Here is a 16111-nt window from a genome sequence, read left to right as displayed (position 1 = left end):
GCAAGTAGATCTCTGGAAATCCCAGAAGGCAGTGGATGGTGACTAGAATCTAGACCCCAACACTGAAAGCGAATATACTATCCATTGAAACCCATTGTCTCCCGCACTTATCAAGGTATTTCTGGACGACATTCGAGATCACTTCAAACCTCGGTTGGTTCGTTCGAGCTAATGCCGTGATGGTCTCTGTAAACCTCCATAGGAATGTGTCAGTAACCGCATACCATAATGCAGGTGAAACGGAGAGAGGGGAGTAAACTAACCTTGCTTCTCTGAACCATCTTTCGGTTTTGCTGTTGCCTTCCCAACGTTGAAAAGGCTGGAGAAATATAAGAGTTGGGTGTACAACATTTTATCTGTGTACTCATATCCCATGACACCCCTACACTCATCTGCAAGTCTGTTTGGCCCAAGACAACGTTTCCCATAGACGTTCATTTGCCGTGTTCTGTTTCCACAGGCGGCATCATCGCAAACCAGCCAGGCTTCATAATATTTTGATGTCAGTTGGCGAATTTGGCACTCAACCTGTGCCACAATCGACGGGACGCTTAATACTTTATTGCAAGACGCGTTTCTGCAAACGATTCCTTCATGAGAGCAGCACTCATAGGACAAAATTAGTCCTTCAAATTGGAATGATTCTCCACAAGCCCGGCATTGAAGTTGGAGTCTAACAGCATCCTTGAACCTCTCCTCATCCGGAAGGGTGGATTCCAAGGGATGTATGGTGCGGTCTTCTTGATCCGGGGCATTGGTAATCTGGTATTTGCGTGTATCAAGCCCAAGGCACTCTGCCAGCCTCATGGCATCCGTTCCTTCGATGGGCCCACAAAGACGTTCAATAGGTGGAAATATCTGTTTGATAAGATACCATTCCGCATCTACTAAAGGTTAATTGATGTACAAGATGTTTCTTTCAAGGGTTGAAACAAACCAGGCTTCAAGCCGGAATCAGTCTTCATGATGTCTTGGGGTGCGTAAGCTCGGTCGGAAACATTCTTGTCTGGTGCTTCACTCCCTTCACCACCCGTAATGACATATGAAACAACGTCGCCACTTTTTACGGGCTCCCCGCGGGCATTCTTCCGCAAAGCCACTTGGACCTGGGGCATAGTTTGCAAGCTAGTACCATACTCGTCGAGGCTTTTTCCGAGTTTCTAAGTGGTCGTTAATTCAGTCTTTCGAGACCCCGGGAAGGAGCAAAGACTTACGGTATATATAATATATTTCATCAAGGGAAACGCATTCTCTCGAACCTTCTCAGCTAGGCCACGGAGGTATTCATGGATCCTCTCTACAACAACCTCGGTGTCATCCCCCGAGAAAATTTCGGCCAATATGTGCCTGGCAAAATAATCAGTACCAAGAACGACGATACTCTCAACGATGAGCCAACTTACGACGAGGCGTCTTTCGATAGCTGACAATATTCCCTTCGTTTCATATCCAAACCTTTCACCTCCAACTTCGTAGCTAATTTTCCGTTAATCTCGACATAATTTATTGCCGCGTATTTCTTCTTTGCATGCAACAGTAGCCGCTGGAACACATTGTCGATGTCAATCTCAAGGAGTTTGTATTGCTCATTAACTTTTCTCTTGAAATCAGTCCCAATTTTGATTGCGTCGGCATAGTTGTCCACGCCAGTATTAATCATGACCGAGTCGGTGTCACCATATATGACCTGCAGATCGATAGCCTCCGCAAGTTCTTTAGTGCTCCTCAAGATCTCACGTCCTTTATGGGTTGTAAGCATTGCTAGGGGACGAGCGTAGAACCTGGAACGGGGGTATCCAAGACATCCGTACATAGAGTTCGCTGTAAGCTTCAGAGCTTGTTGTTTGATGTCCCACTTCAGAAACGGTTAGCCCAACTTTTCTCTGAAGGCTCGAATAAAAGGTTACCTGTGATTTTTGAACATCGGTGGCTGTCTTGTCTTTCATGAGATTCTTGACGATCCTTCTACGTTGGACAAGTGTTGAGATAAGTCTAGGCAATATCCCTAACACCTGTGTTTCAGGCACATCAGGGACTTTCTCTTCACCCTTCAGAATGGTTTAAGTCAGTAAGAAGTACACTACGCCAAATATTAGGATAGACGCCACTAGAGGCTCGGGCCTGAAAACGCCCCGAGGTGGCTTACCGAATCATCCCGCTTGACTGTCGTAAAACAGATGTTAAACTCCTGGATGATACTGGGGTATAGGGAGTTGAAGTCCATGACAAGAATGAATTTGTCGTAGAGGCCTTTCTCCGGTTCAAAGACTAAGCCACCCTTATACTTCTCTTTCTTCTTGACCCCGCCACCTTCATTTTCCCCCTCATTCCCAGCTCCGTCCGCTTTCTGAGTGGTATTACCCTTGCCGTACACCTTGTCAGGACAAATATACTTATTGCGGTAAAATTCATGAAGCAAAATGTACTCATTGCGTTCAGCTCTCGTACCGCTCATAGTTCTGGCCCATGAATTACCAGCAAGATTGGTGAGCTGTTTGGCAAGAGGTACTATCTGGATCTTGAGTGCAATGGCCGCGATGAAATATGTATCGGCCTCGCAATGCTTTACGTAATCGAGCAAACCTCTACCAGTGGTTGCCCACGTCCTCAAAGCTTCAGCATTATCGAGGTCCTGCCGTTTATCCCCCAATATCAAGTCACACATTTCCGTGAGACTCCAGGATTGGCATTGCGTCGTAAGGGACTATATATTACGGTCAGCAAAATCAGTCGTGAGCTAAGCTATATGTAAAGGGTATAGACCTTTCCAAGATCGTTGGCAAGATCACAAATAAGTCTGCCAGAGACAAGGTGTCTCTCAGCAAAGAAGCTTCCTGCCATTCGGCCGCCGTACTGGGGCCATGCACTTCGCTTCATCCGTCCGAGTCGGTGCCAATTAGTAGTCATGCGTTCTTTCATTCTATGCAGCAAGATCCCATAGTCAACACCCTCTAACTGATGTCCGATCAGAACATCGGGATCTATTTGGTGAAGCTTGGAGAGGAATGTGGTCAAAAGCATGCTCTCAGTTCTCTGGGGGCTGATAGTGCCTTTGTGATTTTGAACAAGCTTTTCAAAGTCAGCTGGGTACACTGGATCAATCGGTCTAACCACGGAAAACATTTGACATGAGAGCTTCTCCGGCGCATTTGCATCATTTAGTGAGATATTCTCGTATATCCTGCAACTCACAGCAAGAATTTCTTGCTTGTTATCCTTGACATTCATGTGTGTGCGTAATGCAATACTCATCAATGTCAAAGGAGGAGGTTCCAATGAATCCGCATCACCGATAGTAGTAACCTGTTGCGGTTCGGCGACTTGGATCTCTAATTTACACCACGATGACTGTGATATGCTTGCATAAGTTATTGAATCCCGAGTGGCGAGGGGAGAAGCCCTACATTCTCCACTGCAGTGAAATTGGCCCCCTCGATTTTCAACCAACAAGGGCCCATAATGTTTCTACATAACACGAATTGCTCGAAGAGAGCTGTGCTTGTTCCAAAAACGCAAGAGAATGTCTGCCCTGTAAGCTCATGGGAAAAGGGTGGCTCTGTACCCACCATTAGATACTGTTCTTAGATTTTATGGCAGGTGATACATACTGGTATATGGATATAGAACCTTCAAGTAATCGCTTCCTTTAGGAATACCGGGAAGTTCAAACGCATACCTTCTCCATGATGGCTTAGCCTTAAAAAAATTGATTCCATGGTGTTCCATGATTTCTGCGATCTCATCATGGACATCTTGCATTGCTACGATCTCACCAGTGTCCAATTTATTCTCTAGGGCGCTGTCAGTTCCCATCCAGTCAACCAAACCACACAGGTCACTCACTGTATCTTGTTTCCCTTGGCAAAAAGTATAGATTTCTGAGTATTCCATCAATTTTTAGGAATGCACTGACATACTTCCCCGACTTTTTGTCTTGAACTTTCCCAAAAAGACAAAGGCTCCCATGAACCTCAGTATAGTCTAACCAGAACATTTTAATGAACCCATCTTCCTCAACGTCCTCGGGCCCCAGCTTTTCAAGGTCAGAACCATCTAAAGCAGGAGAGCTCGTGACATTGTCCCCTCCGGCAAACGATGCCCAGGTTGTAGGATCAATCGCTGCGACTGGTTTGTTGGGTACAACTGCCTCTTGTTTCACAGTTTGACTCTTGAGTGCCGGCCTCGAAGCAATGATGTTGACAGCTTCCACCTTGATAGATTTGCTACCTTGAATCCGCGCAACAGAAAGATCTTCATCATCTTCGTCCTCATCTTTCGAGCGCTTCCTCTTGACGGCATCCGCGATTGGAGAAGATGGTACTACCGGGGCGTCGCCCATATCTACATCTTCATCAAAAGAACCATAGTCTTGGTCATCATTATCAGCATTTCCGGCATTGGAAAGTGAAGAGCCTGCAAAACTCGGTTTCTCGCCCTCCCCTCCGGCTTGACTAATTTGGTCCATCCTGGTGGGTTTTGAGTCCTTCAGGGGAGGTGAAAGCCGGCGTACTTTTGCCACAGGGTCGCCTCTAGGCCTTTTACTCATCAACGATATCGGCTCCGCCGGAGAGTCGTTATCGAATTCCCCTAGAAGGTCGTTCAAAAAGTTGAGATTTTCTTCTTTCACCTTGGGCTATTTTTCGGCGCATTAGTATCAATTCGGGGCGCAACCATGGGGGATATGGAGTGAACCAACAAACCTTCGGTTTGGCGGTGGGTGCGGTATTCGAATTGAAGAATTTTCGGATATTCCCCTCTTGCTCTCCCTTCCGTTTCTGCTCCTCCGCCTTTCTGGCTTTCGCCGACCTTCCCCCCTTCTTTGACCTCTCATCTTCACTCTCCTCCCAACTTCCCTCCCGGCGATGATCGTCATCCCAGTCATCCATCCCATTGTCTGCGTAGCCTTCCCCCTGGTCATCTACCACAAAATCATCTTGGTCAAGACGCTGACGCACAACCTTCTTGTATTCCTCCTCGTCCACTAGATCATAAAAGTCCTCCTCTTCCTCGACCTTGTACCCAGACAAACGCGTCTTCCCGGAAGCTTTAAGCTCACGAAGCTCTTTGAATCCCTCGTGAGGGGTTTTCTTTGCACCAGCCCGACGTGATCTTTCCATAATTGTGGTGAAGGAATGTTACGGGAGGATTCTTTGGAATTTTCGATGGGTACTGGGGTATTGTATGTATGTCACTTGGCAATTAGTGGTCGATATGACAATTCCCCAAAATCGTATAAGTGTATGAATCTCTGACGAGGTGGTGGGTGGGGATAATCAGCCGAAACACCTCGAACTTCGCGTCGAATTCAGACCACTTTGACGCGTTCAGGGGCTCGAAAACACGACTCCCCAAATATTGCCAAGACTTGGAACTTTCACACCCGGTTTAGATTAGATCCATCGGGGTCCAAGATTGATAAGATTTTCAAAAAAAACCTGTCCGATAAGATTACAGTATGTTACGGTTTGTTTGCTCACTGACAGTAAATTTACCGTAGACTATTATGATATCATACCGGTATGATATGACACCGCAGAACCCATATCATACTACTGTATCATACCGTACGCAGTACAGCGACGGCCACAGGCTACGCCAGAGTTTCTGTCTCCGCCAAACGAGTTCAATCGCTCATCTGCCTAGCAGGCTATCGTCTGCCCAGTGCCGACTGTTGGTTCAAAGGGGCGGCTGCAAATGCCATGATCATTTCATTCCACCAAGAAAAACAAACAAACCCAACAAGTCAATAATATATTTAACAAAAGATAAGTATGAAAAAGGGAAATAGAAATGGCAGCAATAAGGAAAGGAAAAAGAAAAGAAAGAAGAAAAGACACCTAAACGCTCCTTGGTCTGAACAGAGCACCAGGAAAAAGTAAACAGAGAAACAAAAAATTTCCATCGTCCAAACAAGCATTATAGAGATAGTATAGTTTATAAAGACGCCTCGTTCTCGACAACATTCCCCCTTCTTCATTTTCCAAGACCCCCCCCGCCGGGCCGCTAGAAACAAATTTACTAAAAAAATTAGGAATAGTAACACTTGTGGACGGGAAAGGACGGAAGTTCATTGGTACCCAATGCCCATGCAATGCAAAAAAAAAAAAAAGACCCAAAAGGAAAAAACAGATAACAAACCCATTGGTATCGCTCGGCACAACGATGAACAGAATTGTACTAGTGAAAACAACGTTTGGATTGGCCGAAATCATGGCTCATAAACTCGCTAGAGAAAATCGAGCAACCTGCAATAACTATAGCACGCCCGCAATGAACCACACAAATGTCAAAGCGGTCACCAAACCCATACCAAGTAATGCACGAACAGTACGGGGGTCATTAAGCCCAGCACTATTAAAATCGCAAGAGGCGCATTTGAACTCTACGCGACCCCATATTAGTCTCGCCCTAAAGAATACTAAAATATAATGAGAGTGTTACCGCTGAGAGGAGTAGGAGCCCTAGGCGAGTACATCCCAAATTGGAGTAAACTATAGCCATAAAGGTAACCCGGCGATGGAACTGCTGTCCTATCCTTTGAAGCATCATAGATCCAGAGCGTGTAGGTGGCACTGTCATTTCATGTCAGTAATTCCCCGGGCACAAATCGAGTGCAAACCACTGACCCTGGCAACTTGGCAGTAGCAGTTTGCTGGTAATCCCCAGTATCCCAAACGACCTCAGTAGTATCTGCAGAAACATTTCCGGCAATAGTGAAATAGGTAGCACCGTCGGTGCAATATGCTTCAACATTGATGGCAGTAGGCGAAGCCTGGATACTGGTGTAGTTCCACTTGAATGTAACGGGCTGGCCAATTTTATAGATTTGATAACCATCGGTCAATGCCGGAGTCTGCATTACGACTCCACCAGGTTGAGCATCAGATGCTATCTTCTTGCTTTTCGTCGAAGATGCCTTTGCGCTCCCACTCTCTCCGGTCTTTTGATCCTTTGGTTCATCTGTTGGTGTTGCATCACCTTCTATTGCGTCGCCCTCGCCAGAAGTTGGCGCACCATTTGATCCACTGGTAGTTTTGGTTGGGTCTATTGAAGACAGAAGGTCAACATCTGTTGATGTGGGCAAAAATATTCACGATGAAGGATACCAACCATCCGCCCGACGTACAACGGCACCCGCCTGCGCACCGGCTGCTGTCGGATTGGCACTTGCTGAGAAAGCAGCAACCGACAGAATAAGGGAGAATAAAAGGTGTACTTTCCTCATATCAAAGATGTTCTCGCAGTGGGTTTTGGGTCTTGGTTGTTTGTTTGTCGTGCCTGGGTGGAGGGAGAGTGGTAAGAAATTCAGAGTGGGCTGTGGTAAGAAATTCCGAGTGGCAAGCGACGAGGGTGGTGTGGCAAGGGAGGTAGGTGGGCTTGAATGAACAGTTATCAACTTACCCCCTGCGTTTCGAAAATTGGGGGAGCGGTGAAGATGACAAACGGTAGGTGAATGAAGAACAACAGAATGCCTTCAAAATCTAATGTAAACGAGCGGAAAATAAATAAACGAGGGTTGAGAACGAAGGGCTGGAAAACACAAAGGTCGCCTGGCTGAAGAAAAGAAAATGGGCGATAGACGAATGGGAAGAGCGTTTGATGGTTGTTGTTTTGAACTATTGCGGGAGCAACGGAGCTGGCGAGGTGGGAAAGGGAAATCCGCTTGAGCCAATTTTTCTGCCAGGGGTTGGCTGATGTCTGGATACTATTTCTAAATTTGGAGTATTGTGAACGCAACCCCTCAATCAATTCCCCCACCCGACCCCAGCTGACAATACTCGACTCAGATTTTCTGAGCGGACACCGCATTTCTTCACTATGGGATCTCCTACATCTGTGGATCTTGGGGAATATTTCCAAGTATACTCGAGCAAGCGACCATCTACTACGGTACTTTTACGGTACAAGTGTTATTAAATCGATTTCCCTGAGTTCCCCCCCCTTTTTTTGCTTGCCGTCCACAGCCGGATCCGTAGAGCTCTCATATCGTATCGTACCGGTACCGTACCATTCCAAAGAACCCCGAACCCTTGGAAACGCTTTGGCTAACCCTCTATTCAGCCAAGCAAATTGCGATAAAAGTCTACAATATCCCCAGAGGCATATCTGAAAGCAGTTACCTAAAAGGCTCTTCCTATCCTCTCATTAATAGGTATACGGTAGTTCTTGAGGTATGAGAACTTTATGGTGCGGCTAATTTACAGGCTGTACTGTACTCGAGTGCTTGATCCAATGTCGAACCCAATAATTAGTCACCTAACAACTTTTCCAGAACCGGAAGTTGAGTGAGAGAAAAACTTGGACAGACTTGGAGTAAAGAGATCCCTTCAACCGGCGGGGTGCTCCGCCTGAGCGCCGGGCTACCATAGTACGAGTATCATACCGGTACCCGAGTACAGTACTCGTGCTCGCACTGGACTGGATGAGCTTACGGTTTGTTGGTCCATACCGTGCTTTTTATGGATGGCCTGCCTGCGCCCTTGCATGGGTCAGCCCCAAATTGGTAAAATGGGTTGTTTTGCACAGGCAACGGAGGTTATTGATCATTGTTGACCTACTGTTGATACGTGCTTCCCTCCCAATACAGTAAAAACTCTTGAAATGCCCCAATCGGATCATAACGGGAACCAGTGTGTCGGCCCAGGATAGGTTTGGTCTGACAGGTTAACATTAATATAATATGTTCGGTACTAACTAACCAGAATTACGATGTTGAGTTAACAAGATTCGACACATCCAGTGGCCCTGGCCTGGAGCTTTCCCTTTGAATCCGGATATCACGGGGCTGATGGAGAAGGTGGATTTCTAGAGCTTTCGCCATAATCTATTATTATACTCGAGTACCGTAATAGTTGACTCATACAGGCAGCTCCAATAGCAAGAGTGAAAGGCGAGAGCACGGTACAAGTACCATACCGGTACTGATTATGCCAGAAAAACCTACGAATCACTACTGGTCTTCAGAATTCCCCATCAATGTATCGCCCCCCGCAACTATCGCACTGTACCGTACATCAGACTTTCCATATCGGTTTACGGATAGAAATAAGCCTTTATTACCCTATTCCGAGTGCTTAGATATGATAACTGTGCACTTATAGTTTCTGTACTTAAGTCTACTAAGCCCTATCCAGGCATACTTGTACCAGTACGGGGGTTGGAGACATATTTTTTGAATGGGAGGTGGGAGTATGATACCGGTACTTGTAATTGTGGCTCTATGAGCGGAATTACGGTCGGTTGAAGAATTGCCGGTACTGTATCATACTGTACATGAGAGTATTTGTCGGTCACGTACTTGTGTCCAACTGCATGTATGCATAGTATGATACCACCAGCAGTAGTATTAGCTCAAATTCATAGCAAAGCGTTAGAATGAGCACCGGTGCGCCGCTATGGTATCTATTGTAACTCTCGGCGGAATAACCCGGATCGAATAATACCTGATCAAGTGCTTTTCCAGGTGCAAGCATTGAAATGCACAGCCTAAAAGCGAGGAGACACCCATGGTGCTTATGCTGCCCTTCTAGTTTGCTGTAGCGAGTTGTTCCAATCGGCCTGGTGGGAGACTTTCGGCATCGGGGAATCCTCAAAGAGGTTGGAAAACATGGGCCCAAGTGGTCATGTGCTCGAGTATGTATTGTATCCTATATTTTTTTTATTGTTTGCGCTGAATAAGTGCAGTAAGCTGTCTTTTTGATGCACTGGTATCATATGCAATAGTGATAGATGTTTGATTTTCCACACCAGCTGCACTTCATGTCCCACACAAGTTGAGATCCTATTTCAATATATGTGATTGGGATATATAATATCTTACGGTAGTGTGGATCACTATGAGAACTAATGTATATATTGGTGTCGCATACAGTAATAAACCCTTTCTGAACCATCCCATGATTCGAGTGTACAAGCACTGTGCTCTCGCCGGTTTACATGGTTTCAGCCTGCCATAGTTTGGGGATATGGCACTAGGACTCATAAAATGTCTGTTTTGTAAATTAACCTATCCGTGCTGTGCCTTGATATTGGGGGCTTACCAATCATAATAATTCGGGTATGATACTGGTACTACTGAAGCACAAAGTCTCTAATTCTATGAAAGCGTTGTTACGAGCATATAGGCAAGGCTTTCGGCCACCCTACAGCTAGGGGACAGATGATAACTTTGGTAGAAACTCGCCGTATCCTCAGTCCCCCCACCCCCTGTGCAATGGCTATTTCGGGTAGTGAGATGTTTTAAGTTAGAAGTGGGGTTTCAATTGCACCTTTAGATTATTCCAAGGAACCCAATTTCCTGATATTCAGGACGCTTTCGAGCCGGCGGTTTGTAGTGCACGACGGGTAACGCTTATAGAGTATCCCTACTGCGCTTACACACCGCTCAGTGCCTTGCTTTAGGTGTAAAAGCCAGCAGAGCAATACCGATATCTTGATCGAAAGCAACTTCCAGTGGTCAGTCTCCAATCTAGGGATTGCGGGTGAGTTAGTTTACTGTATCCTTTCCCCGATTCTACGGCATGACGGGCACTATCTTACTCTCTCAAATACTCGAGTAGTGTATAGTTATCTTAGACAATTCACCGGCCCACAATTCGGCTCCCATATCAAAGGTTCTGTTTGATTGGGTGAATAGAATTTTTATTGAGCTTAACATGGCATGGCAGGCAAGGTGTTGAGACCTAACCCAGATCTCTGATTTGCTTGTGCTCGCCTTTCTTTTTCCTTCAAGGTTTGTCCACACCTTTATTTTTTCCCCCTTCTTGTTTTATTTTGGTAAGGTTTCTGAGCCGTCTCCCTTATTCTACTTCTGGCTGGGGAATTACGATACCGGCACTCCACTCTTTCCTCCAGTTCTGGAAGTAGCGGTTGCGACCGCCACACCTTGCGACACAGGGACTCTCCCTCCCCCGCTGCTGACAACGACAACGGCGACCGCACACTTAGCTGCAGGAAAGCCCCCCCCCCATCCTCAGAGTCACTCTGCAGCCAGAGGAGAAAAAAGGGTTTCCCCACTCTTCTGTCATCTCTCTGTGTGCCTTTTCTCACCTTTATATCCGGGCAATCTGGAGGCTTGAACATTTTCTCGATTTTCTCGCAGCTTGGCCGGGTGCGATCTTTGCGGTGGCTGCTGACGAGGTCCGGTGTGTCGCTGGTTTCAGTAACGTCTTTCAACGTTTTCGTGCTCCACGCAACAGTATTGGGTAAGTAGTCGTTCAACTCAAGTTCCATACTTGGTTTCTTGTGAGGTCTTGCCAATACGATAGCAATGGACCCCTGGCCCTCCTACTCGACCGATTCTACGGCGAACCGACAGCCACGATACGCGAACAACGTGCTCCAGCAAAATCCTTCCCCGCAGCACCTCCGAGATCACAACCCCCCTCAACAACCTCCTCCGTCGAGCATGGCTGCAGCATCCGGGCCGGGCACAACGCAGCAACCCTACCAGGCTTATCATGGCACGGGAGCGGGACCTCCACCTGCGCAGCCGGCCCCTACTACACGCTTAGATAGTGCCTCAGATTATATGGATGTGCAGATGCCTGACGCCGATTCCTATGGTCGGGCTAAATACCAACAGCCTCAAAGTTCTCGGCAACCCTATGTGTCTCCCGAGGAACCCGCATCTCAAAGGTATACTGGGATTGGGTCAAACTCTAATCCTCAAGCTGGTTACGGTTCTTCTGCATCGACCCATTCATTACCTCAGGTCAACTACCCACCTCAAATGGCTACGTCTACGTCTTCCTCATCGTATCAGCAACGACAATCTCCCTCACGATTGAATTATACTAGCAGTTCTCAGTCTTACTACGCCCAACAACAGCAGCCTCCTGCTGCTTCCCCCCGTACAAGTGCACCCCCGAGCATGCAGTCATATCAACATCATTTGCAACAGTCGGGCTCGGGCTCCTCAGGTTTGCGCAGTAATCTCCCAAGCTTTGTTCCCATTTCACTAAACCTCTGCTGCTAGGTTCTGATCCCAATAATGGGCGTTATTTTTCTTCATCTGGTTCTTCGATGCCGCAAGGATCTATGTACGATCAAATGCACATTGGGCATCACCAATCCGCTCCCCGGGAACATCCACCGAGATTTTCCAGGGTCGCTGCACTGAGTGACTTGAAACCGCAGACAAATTCCCAACCCGCTTTCAGAAGAGCTCACCCCGAGGGTGGATTTATTAGCGTATGTGGACTTGTATTGCAGCGCCCTTGATAATTCGACTAACGTCGAGATGCAGCCATTGCAAGCGCTGACAACCCATCTCCCTTCTACGTACCGTATATGCAATCCTACTTTCAAATACGAATCCTCCAGGAATCCTCGCCGAGTCCTAACCAAGCCAAGCAAGGGTGTGAAAAATGATGGATACGATAATGAAGACAGCGATTACATATTATATGTAAACGACATTCTTGGATCAGAAGAAACAAAGTACGCCAAACTGATGCCCGTTTCCAATGGGTCTGGAGGATGGGCTAATACCTTTGTTATAGGAATCGTTATCTTATTCTGGACGTCCTTGGACAAGGAACGTTCGGTCAAGTTGTGAAGTGTCAGAACCTTAAAACACAGGAGGTTGTCGCAGTAAAAGTTGTGAAGAACCGGACCGCGTACTTTAACCAGAGTATGATGGAAGTCTCTGTTCTTGATTTGGTAAGGGAAAAATTAAACAAGTTCTTCTCTTTAGGCCGCTATACTGACTGGACGGCAACACTAGCTCAATAGCAAATTGGACAAAAATGACGACCATCATATCCTCCGCCTAAAGGATACCTTCATCCACCGCCAGCATCTTTGCCTTGTTTTCGAGCTGCTCAGTGTCAACTTATACGAGCTAATCAAACAGAACCAGTTTAGAGGCTTGAGCACAACCCTTGTTCGGGTTTTCGCTCAGCAGCTGTTGAACGCTTTATGTCTCCTTAATAAAGCGAGGCTCATCCATTGCGACCTCAAACCGGAGAATATATTGTTGAAAAAGTAGGTCTCCCATCATTATCTGCCGTTATTTTGGGAAGTGGGGTCTGATCCTTAGTGTCATGCACTAGCCTGGAGAGTCCGATCATAAAGGTCATAGATTTTGGCTCCGCATGTGATGAGAGACAGACAGTTTATACCTATATCCAATCCCGTTTCTATCGATCACCCGAAGTTTTGTTAGGATTACCGTAAGTGAATTCTTTACCTTGAAGTATGTGGGTTAACGCTATGCAGGTACTCCTCGTCAATTGATATGTGGTCGCTTGGGTGTATTGTCGTAGAGTTATTCTTGGGTCTCCCACTCTTCCCGGGTAGCTCTGAGTACAATCAGGTAGCGAGAATCAATGAAATGCTTGGAATGCCCCCTGTCTGGATGCTCGAGATGGGAAAACAAGCCGGCGAATTCTTTGAGAAGGTACATGATGAGTTTGGGAGGAAGATTTACCAGCTCAAGAGCATGGAGAAATACTCCCGAGAACACGGGACGAAGGAGCAACCTAGCAAGAAATACTTCCAGGCAACCACATTGCCTGAGATAATCCGCCAGTATGCGATGCCTCGAAAAAATATGAAACCAATTGAGATCGAGAGAGGTGTGTTTCGTCCAGTGCTTCCGTGGTATGGACGCTCTAACATGGGTTGATATAGAAATGAACAATCGAATCGCCTTTATTGACTTCGTTCGGGGTTTACTAAATATCAATCCTGTAGAACGATGGTCCCCACAACAAGCAAAGCTACACCCCTTCATTACCCAACAGAAGTACACGGGACCTTTCGTACCTCCTATGAATCTTAAATCACCACCACCGAAGTCCCCAATGTCTGGCGCTGAACAGCAGAGAGCAGAGCAAGCAATGATGCAAAAGCAACAAGCAGCGATGCAGGCACAGGCCCAGATTCAAGCCCAGCAGCGCGCTCAACAGGCTCAGCAAGCTGCCCATGTGGCTCAGTCACAACCCAATTATTCTGCTGTCTCTCTTGGCAATTTCCCAGCCTCCTCAGGACATCCACAACCTCCCACGGTCTACAATAATGCTTACAGCTCGACACAGCAGCCCAACCAGCCCCAGCAGCAAGCCCCACCAGCTTATACAACGAGCAGTACCCAATATGGGAGTCAACTTGGTATCATGCAACAGCAGCAACAGCAGCAGCAGCACCAACACCAGCATCAAGGAGGGCAAGTCTCTTCAGGCTATGGTCAGGCTTCCCATCAAGCACTCTATTCCCAGAACCCCAATCGGGCGGCTCGCCAGCGCTCAGCCACGATGGTGGATGGAGTCCCTCCCCAAATCCAAAGAGCTGCCTCAATGATGGATCCTACACAACCTATCCGTCTGCAACCCAGCCCAGCATATTTCCCGCCTCCGCCCGGAGGCATTCCAGACGAACCTGGTAATGGGAGGGGACGGCAACAGGCCCGTGGAGGACAGTATAGGAACCGCAATGTGATAAGGACTTTGGAAGGTAACTTGGAGGATGGGCTTCTCAGTCAACAGCATTGGGGGTAATTCGATCGGCTCGGTAGCGCCTCTCCTGGTTTCATTTGTTACTATCGGCTCTGTTGGTTGTCTTGTGGGTGGTTTGTGAATTTGTTTTGCATGCGTAAGCGTCCGGCTTTTTCTCCGCCTAGCCGTGGGCGTATGGATGGCGAGTTCACAACAAGAGAACGCTCTGGATTCACATTAAAAAAGTGCCCCCATATTGGAAAAAACAGGAATGGGGCAACCACACGTATCCGAATGGATGGGGATTAATGGAGGTGAAAGTGAATCGGGGGAGAGAGTGTGGAAACATCATTTGTAAAAGGGGCCTCATTGGTTCCCTCAAAAGCTAGTTTTTTCCTTTTATATTTACGATTATCCTATGCTCACGACTAACTAGTTTCTCGTTGCATTGTTTCATGTTTTTTTTTGTTTTCCAGTTTTAACGAATTTGAGGAGGCCTTTCCCTTCTTCCCCCTTTCCCTTCCCTTCTTCCCCTTCCTTTCTAGCTGCTGAAAACGGATTGTTTTGGATTGAGTGGGTGGCTTGTGGCCGAGGTGCTTGAGTTGTTGCGAGTGATTATTTGTGAGTTGAGATAGTGATGTTGTGCAATGACCGCAGTGCTGTCCACGGTTGTTACGAAGGCGTTGTACGATAAGCGGTTTCCAGCTTTTACTTTTTCTTTCTCTCTTTTCTTTTTTCTTCTTCCCCTATCGGTCTTTAAGGGATATGAATGCGTTAAAGCACATATGCATGCAAATATATGTATGAAATACATCAATGAGCCCTTGTGGATTAAATTGGCCGACTGGCTTGGTGGTTGAGCAATAGTGTCATAAAAGAGAAATATTTGAGTTAGGAGAGCGAAGATGTATTTTCTCAACCCTGTTGGTCGATGTACTGTACTCGTACCGGTACCCTGTTATCCCTTGATTTTACGAAGGTACAGCACCTAAGTTTTGAATATTCCACTAGTAGGGGGTGCTCCACTAGCAGGGGTCCTGGCAGTAAAGTAAGCACTAGTGTCATGGTTGGTTAGAGGTTAGGAAGGCTAAGTGAAAAAGTTTTCACAGCAGAATGTATTATAGTAACTTTGCGATTTGGTATTTCTAGTGATTTCATTGTATCAGAATCTCATTTGACCTAAATCCAGAGCCTTTTTATCCAGTTGCTATTATCCTTTTTTTCCTGTCTCAACAATTTTATGAAAATGCCACACTTAATTCGAGATCAAAGACATGTCTGCTAACTCCTGCATTCTATCAGATGGAAATATAAATAAATAAAAGAAAAACCTGGATTCTCTTAACACCAAATTCAGTATGCATGTACATCACCACCCACACCAACCAAGCAATCCAGTTGTCCTCCTACCCTTACCCAAGTACAAATCGAAGAGCTCATTGAATATGTATGTATGTCAGCAAGGAATAGACGACTTTTGTTTCAATAGCTCACAGAGGAGTTAGATTTCGGATTAGGAAGGAAAGCAATGAGAGCTGCTCTAGTTAAGAAACAATTTCAGCAATGTTTGGCCATGAGAAAACCACCAATCTCAGAACAAAATTAAGTAATTAGACTTCAATGGGCACAGGAGCATATTAACTAGACATGGCAACAATGGGGTTTGATACTGT

The 16111-nt window shown here is 46.4% G+C and overlaps 3 protein-coding genes; 1 reads left to right on the top strand and 2 right to left on the bottom strand.

Annotated features, from left to right (window-relative positions):
- Positions 1–49: 49 nt before the first annotated feature.
- GSTUM_00004441001 (uncharacterized protein) lies at positions 50–5117 on the bottom strand (the record flags this gene model as incomplete). Its single annotated transcript, XM_002835879.1, has 13 exons — positions 50–186; positions 264–887; positions 938–1160; positions 1215–1347; positions 1404–1423; positions 1463–1855; positions 1908–2048; positions 2147–2704; positions 2764–3348; positions 3405–3556; positions 3609–3791; positions 3844–4633; positions 4701–5117. 13 exons carry the CDS (start codon positions 5115–5117, stop codon positions 50–52), a joined length of 4356 nt encoding a protein of 1451 aa, XP_002835925.1.
- A 552-nt stretch (positions 5118–5669) lies between these two features.
- On the bottom strand, positions 5670–7809 carry GSTUM_00004440001 (uncharacterized protein; the record flags this gene model as incomplete). XM_002835878.2 has 5 exons in its annotated part: positions 5670–6382; positions 6442–6572; positions 6627–7044; positions 7111–7376; positions 7445–7809. 5 exons carry the CDS (start codon positions 7807–7809, stop codon positions 6255–6257), a joined length of 1308 nt encoding a protein of 435 aa, XP_002835924.1. The 3' UTR covers positions 5670–6254.
- Positions 7810–10969: 3160 nt separating this feature from the next.
- GSTUM_00004439001 (uncharacterized protein) lies at positions 10970–15278 on the top strand. XM_002835877.2 has 9 exons: positions 10970–11921; positions 11978–12192; positions 12248–12441; positions 12504–12663; positions 12728–12987; positions 13056–13175; positions 13222–13580; positions 13636–14091; positions 14209–15278. Exons 1-9 carry the CDS (start codon positions 11270–11272, stop codon positions 14499–14501), a joined length of 2709 nt encoding a protein of 902 aa, XP_002835923.1. The 5' UTR covers positions 10970–11269; the 3' UTR covers positions 14502–15278.
- The last annotated feature ends 833 nt before the right edge of the window (positions 15279–16111 follow it).

This window comes from Tuber melanosporum (genome assembly GCF_000151645.1).
Source record: "Tuber melanosporum whole genome shotgun sequence assembly, scaffold_12, strain Mel28".
NCBI lineage: Eukaryota > Fungi > Ascomycota > Pezizomycetes > Pezizales > Tuberaceae > Tuber > Tuber melanosporum.
This window is presented reverse-complemented; position numbering and strand designations above follow the sequence as displayed.

Coding starts and splice junctions, on each gene's coding strand:
- GSTUM_00004439001 (XM_002835877.2), top strand. CDS start 11,270: ATGGACCCCTGGCCCTCCTACTCGACCGATTCTACGGCGAACCGACAG. Junction 12,988..13,055: donor GAGAATATATTGTTGAAAAA/GTAGGTCTCCCA, acceptor GTCATGCACTAG/CCTGGAGAGTCCGATCATAA. Junction 14,092..14,208: donor ACCAGCTTATACAACGAGCA/GTACCCAATATG, acceptor CTTCCCATCAAG/CACTCTATTCCCAGAACCCC.